The sequence below is a fragment of the Synchiropus splendidus genome, chromosome 18 (assembly GCF_027744825.2).
Source record: "Synchiropus splendidus isolate RoL2022-P1 chromosome 18, RoL_Sspl_1.0, whole genome shotgun sequence".
NCBI classification, from domain to species: domain Eukaryota; kingdom Metazoa; phylum Chordata; class Actinopteri; order Syngnathiformes; family Callionymidae; genus Synchiropus; species Synchiropus splendidus.
The window spans coordinates 8,895,269-8,901,627 of NC_071351.1; the positions used below are offsets into that span (position 1 = coordinate 8,895,269).

At 38.7% G+C, this 6,359-nt stretch overlaps 1 protein-coding gene across 1 annotated transcript; it reads left to right on the top strand.

Annotated features, from left to right (window-relative positions):
- Positions 1 to 3,079: 3,079 nt before the first annotated feature.
- sypl2b (synaptophysin-like 2b) lies at positions 3,080 to 6,044 on the top strand. The gene is made up of 6 exons (XM_053849378.1): positions 3,080 to 3,245; positions 3,329 to 3,406; positions 4,052 to 4,173; positions 4,249 to 4,453; positions 4,867 to 5,052; positions 5,135 to 6,044. The coding sequence occupies exons 1-6, from the start codon at positions 3,228 to 3,230 to the stop codon at positions 5,255 to 5,257; spliced, it is 732 nt and encodes a 243-aa protein (XP_053705353.1). The 5' UTR covers positions 3,080 to 3,227; the 3' UTR covers positions 5,258 to 6,044.
- The last annotated feature ends 315 nt before the right edge of the window (positions 6,045 to 6,359 follow it).

Genomic DNA, 6,359 nt, shown 5'->3' on the forward strand with positions numbered 1-6,359 from the left:
AACCAAAATACCTCCATCCGATTGGCTGTTCCTGTCATACAGCCCGCCCTCTCTTGATTTCGATTCGTCCTTACAAGAAAAAGGCGGTCCAAAACAGACGCAACAACGCCTGTCAAAGACTGCAAAGGTAGGTAGAGCAGTACTACTGAAAATCCTGCCTGCTTGGAATTAAAAGTGGATATGATTTATGTATTTATTTATTTACTTACTTACGAACCTTTTTTAATTAGAAATACATGATCCTACCATATTTACAAATTATTATTTGTGGAGCGAGGGTAACAAAGTGCTTTCAGAGAATCTAGTTCACAAAAAGAATGACAAGAATGTAAATACAGAGCAAAAAGAGGACCATGAGGTCGCAAATTCCTAGGTCTTTGTCACTGGTAGAATGTGATATGTTACATTTTAAAATGAATCCAAATGTTAGAGAGCAACGCAACTTTTACTTTCTTAATAAGAGTTCAATTTTATATGGACTTGAAAGGTAAAATAAGTTGACATGCAAATGAACAATGACGAGGCACAGAGCAGCAACACAGGTTCCTATTTCACCATGCTTTTGTGCCCCTTTCCTGCTCTAGCTTTCAGTTAAAGTATATTGACCGTCATTCAGACAGGATTTTCTGGCTGATCATGATTACACAAGCCTGAGACCAGACAGTCGGTATCTTCACACCAGTTCCTTGTGTTTGGTTCATGGTCAGGATCACACAGCCCTGACTCGTGCTGTGGGGAGAGAATCCCGAAAATAAAAACCATAGTTTTGCATTTACCAATCTTGCTTTAGTGACATTATCGCCGGAAATAACTGGCACATTGTGCACACATTCAACAGTGGTGAACAAAAATATCAGCAGGACGTGTGTAGCATCAGTCAGCAGTGGTTGACAACAGTTAACACTACTCAAACTAACAAACATGTCTAATCAATCATGTTAACTTGTGAGACCTCCTGAGGCAGTTGTCCAGAATCAGCTGAACTGAGGAGTGGAGACAGATGTTGTGTTTTGTATTGACTTTGATCATACTCTTAAAAGAATGTTACAGTGTTGTTCAGAAACAAAATAGTGTCATACTGAAGAGTCCAGTTTAAGGCAAAGACTTGCAGCCTGTTTTCCTCTCGATTTCTGTTTTTAACTGTGCACTGCATCCTGAGTTAAACATTTAAAACATCAGAAAAACAGTTATATTCAAATTGCCTTTCAGTTGTGTGCCACAGAATGGGATTTCCCTGTACATTTCTTTCATACTTTCATTCCAACATTGAATGTCTTTTGTTTCCAGAAACAAAACTGAGCAGCTTGCTCATTTAAAAAAAAATCAAATTAAATCATTTTGTACAGGGTCGTCGTGTGACCTTAGTTAAATGAGTGCATGTGATGGGACAGGAGGTCACAACAAAGACATAACTGTGAGACACAGAGAGGAAACATTCCTGGGAACATTGCAAGACAAATTTGGATCAAATAAAAGCAATCTAGGTCATGCTCCTTTCAGCGAGGAGAGATTAGAGTGAAACTACCTTCTTACAAGAAGTGACTATCAGATTGTATTGTCTTGCAGCCTGTTTGATGATCTTCTTGTTTACCCTGTGGCAGAAGGAAACCAGTCTGACATGTTTCAAAGTATGCTGAAAAAGATGTTATCCTTTACGGTTGTCAGACCAGTTTGCTTCTGCCCTAGAATGTATCAACGTTATGAAACCACTCTGTTTTTGGATGTTATTCAATGTTGATCTGAATAAAAAATGTCTTTTTCCAAATAATTTGATAAAGCTGACACCCGGATTCCTTGTCAAAGCAGGATACTATTTAATCGACAGGGCAAAGAGGGGCAAAACAAAGACACTGTTGAATATGTTGAATTGTGATTGCAAGAAATGAGTCACATGTGCCACTTCACAGATAAAGAAAATGGCTTTCAGTTGGTGTAGAGGCTTATATTGCGTCAAACAAGTGATGTGGAAATGGAGACCTCTAGCGAAATAGAATTACAATTTCTGTGACAATTTTCTCTATCCATCCATCCATATATATATATATATATATATATATATATATATATATATATATATATATATATATATATATATATATATATATATATATATATATATATAATGTACATCAATCGTACATGGATATCAGAGTGTTGAATTGTTTTTGTATCTAAAATTGGCAAAGTGCATCCCCTGAAGCATTCGTGTTCAAATAATGAGCATATATATATATATATATATATATATATATATATATATATATATATATATATATATATATGTATGTGCGTGTGAGTCTGTGTGTGTGTGTGTAAACAATATAGACATGAGTTAAATCAATAAAAGAGCATGAACGCTTAACTTTACCCTCTTTAATGCAATGCATAGTTTACATGTTAAGCACTTTACACGTGCTTAACTGTGGCTAATATTACACTTTGATATCAGAATCAGAATCAGAATCAAATTTATTGCTATGGTCAGTGGGGAGCCCACTGACTAGGAAAGTGCCTTGGAATAAAGTGCAACAAAAAAACAAATAAAATAAAATAAATAGAATAACATAACAACAACAACATAATTCCAACCAACTAACGACAAAGAAAAAAAACATTATTAAAAAAAAAATTGTTATTTATTTATTCTCATCATAAATGATCTTAGGCACCGGCTTTATATCCTGCTTTCTATTTGTATTCCTCATTGGAAATCTCGAGTTGGTATTTGAAATTGGGATTTAGTTTATGCTCTTAAATTAATACGTGTTGATCTTGAAGGTATAATCATTATTCCTGCAGACGCGGGTGATGCCAATGAACAAAGCTCACAATAATATTAAACCTAAATAATTTTAACTAACAAATAAAGCGATAATTTATTCAGGGGGTTCAATGTAATTAGTTTTGCGCCGGGTTTAATTTCATAATAATATTTATGATGAGTAATTGTTACAAAAATAATAATTCTAAGTGTGAATGCCATTATTTTCTTCAAGTGAATTAGAGAAATATTAATGTTCGTCCACGTCACCCCGAAACTTAAAAGCGGATTTAAGAAACGTGAATCCGTTACGTGCCTGCCGTTGCCTCTGTGACGTCACGACGTCGCAGATCACATGTCAGCCACGGCGTTTGGCCATTTAGCTGAAGTTCTGAGAAAAGTTTGACAATCTCGTCGAGCGTCGATTTCGCTTCGAACATCCAGGACGTAATCGATACTAACAACCATGGAGTCCGTCGCCCAGGTAACAGATCTGATAAGAACGCGTCAGAATACGAAGCTTTCCGGAGAAAGTCTTTCCCAAGTTGCTTCTTCATTTCTCTGCAGAAAGTGATGTCGTCTGGATTTGCTTTAGACTTGGGACCTCTGAAGGAACCCCTGGCCTTCATTCGATTGCTAGAATGGGTAAGTTTGTGAGGTTTTTATTTTTATTCCCCCCGATAGTTTTCTTAGGTGTGGCCTACAATGGAAACTGTCCTTCCTTGCGACCCGTCCAAATTGACAACATGTCTTGTGACCTGTAGCATGCTTGACCAAGCAGTCATCTCACAATCATCACTATCGGTCCGCAGCTAAATTGTTTTTACATGCTCATGCTCCTCATGGCTGCGAATGCATCTATTCATTTATGATTATGAAGTTATGACGGACACCATTCCACGATCACTCACACTTGTCCAACCAATGTCTCTCAGAGGAAACGTGCAGGAAACACAGGAAGGACCAAACTTCTTATCAAACAAGCTGCCAGAGACAAGAGCTGACAGTTGTGTAGTGAGGCATGGTGACTAAACATCATCGTTTCTAACAACAAAAACACACCCTGCCAAAATACTGTGATTGCTACTTACTTATTATAAGTAGACAATGCCTGCTTGCTTGGTGGTTGCCACTTTTTGAGGTGGAACATAAGCACTCCAATTTCATCGACATGCTGATCTGGTTTTGGTGATAGAAACTGTCGCGTTCCTCGTATTTGACTGACAGGAAGTGTCTCTGTGTGCGCGTGGGTGTGTGTGCTCTGAACATCTGTCTGGTCTGTACCTGCAGGTGTTCTCTATTTTTGCCTTCGCCACCACAGCTGGCTACAGCGGCAGCACCAGCTTCAACGTCCAGTGTTCGGGCAGCAGCAGTAGTCAGGAAGTACAAGCCAAGTTTAACTACCCTTTTAGGTTTGTCAAGGACAGTATTGCAACCGGTCTAAAACAGAAGTGGTTGTGTAAAAATAGGATTCTCTGTTGACACAGGTTGCCAGATCATTCTTTTGACGTTCCTGACTGCAAGCCGAATCAAACATCCACCTCCACCTTGTACTTGGTCGGCAACCATGCATCATCTGCACAGTTTTTTGTCTGTGTTGGAGTGTTGGCGTTCATCTACTGCACTGCCACCATTGTCCTCTACCTTGGCTACCAGCACCTTTACAGGGGGACCAGTCGTGGACCCACTGTGGTACATTACCTTGCTAATATCTCAGAATATGTATTACATAAATTATGATTTATGCTTGGGTGTATATATAATGTCTTTTTACATTAGATTAGATGTTGTTTATTAGTGGGGTAAATTCAACTTGTTTCAGCAGCAACAGTGAAGACATTAAGACGCTCACTAAACATCAAAGCACCACGTTGCGTAATTAAATAAATTCAATAAGTAAATGTTTGGCAATGAACAATGAGACCCGTCAGCGTTTACCATTGTACAATGTGACTGCACTGGGCAGGAAGGAGCGACGGAATTGTCACTGAAGTTGCTGGCCATGAATATTCTCCATAGCTGCTTTTGAGGGGTGACCCCAGTAGACTCTGTGGGTGGAATTAGAAAACATTCTGACTGCGCTTAAATCTCTCTTCTCCTCTCAGGACCTACTGCTGACAGCAGCCTTTGCCTTCCTGTGGCTGACTTCAGCCTCTGCTTGGGCTAAAGGCCTGACAGATGTGAAGTACGCCACCAGTCCTGCCACTGTCGTGTCAGGGCTGGATGTTTGCAAGGGGAACACATGCACTTCAGGTGCCGTTCCTCACATGGGACGACTGAATGCCTCAGTGGTGAGTCAGGAATAATCCCTGAGATGTTAATTGTACTCCCACTGCATCATCTGACGGTTTCTCTTTCCACACTGTTGGGCAGATATTTGGTTTTCTCAACTTAATCTTGTGGGGAGGCAACTGTTGGTTTATTTACAAGGAGACTCCTTTCCACAAGACGTCAAACCCGCCTGCCGACACAGAAGGAGGCGCCAGACCCATGTAACTCACCTTCTATCCATGTTCTTTCTCATGAATTTTCTGTTTACACAGCCATTTCATTAAAATAGTTTTTCTCCAAATGTGGAACTTTGAGAAGGAATATTAAATTAGATAAGATTAGATCGCAGGATGAATATGTTCCCAATGTTGTCATTAACATTATAATCCAGGGTATTGTTGAATTAGTTGTATGCGATCTGCACTTTCAGCTTCTGTTATTTGAAAAAGCAGTTAACATTTATTTAGGTCATCCCTAAACTTTGAGTATTACAGAACGTCAATATGTTTTTATTTGCATTGGAAATCAACATGTTGTCATTACTTATGATTAATAATTGCCAGCATGTTGATGAGAAAGATTAATAATTTGACATTATTTAAAAACCCTGTCTTTTCTGTGTGAAAGCGGCTTTTAAAGACACACAGAGGCCTTTTGGTGGTTATGTGCTTAAATGCAAAAAAAGCTAGAAAAAATAGACTAGTCCAGCTCCAGCATGGCTCTTTTATGTTTTTTTTTCATTGTTCCAGTTTTGCTTTGTGTGTCTTGTGTAGTGACCAAAATCCTACCATATTTCAATGCCAAAATATTGGGGCTCTGTTGCGCTTGACCTGTGTTGGTTGTTACAGTTGCAGGTGTATTTTGATTTCCTCATGCATTCTCATAACGCAGTAAAAACATGTTGCTTCTTTGTTACTAACAGTTTATAAACGCATTGTATACACATTGACTTTTTCATGTGGAATTGTTTGCTGAATAAAACCGACTTTCTGTCGACTTGATTTTTTTTTTGTTTTGGAATGATTACATTGACGTAAATGTTTTCAGAGCCTTTGACACTTTTGGTAGTTAGTGGGACATAAAATAATGATACGTTCTCCAGCTGTGAGGATAGTGTTATTTTATGATGGTTGTTTTCTGACTGATTAAAGGTAATAAATAAAACAAATGTGTACATAAACAAAGGTAGAGATTAGAAGAAAAAACTTGCGCGGTTTAAATCCAATTTTTATCCGACCATTTTTAGTAAACACCAATGTCGCAGATCCTCTGTATTGACAGGGTGCGCGGGGAAGTTTCCGGGCGCGCCCCGGATACGCGTGAACGG

What these genes read in the sequence shown, in the direction of transcription:
- sypl2b (XM_053849378.1), top strand. An exon ending in TCATTCGATTGCTAGAATGG is followed by an intron (nt 3,407 to 4,051) that starts GTAAGTTTGTGA and finishes CTGTACCTGCAG; the next exon opens with GTGTTCTCTATTTTTGCCTT. An exon ending in CCAGTCGTGGACCCACTGTG is followed by an intron (nt 4,454 to 4,866) that starts GTACATTACCTT and finishes TTCTCCTCTCAG; the next exon opens with GACCTACTGCTGACAGCAGC.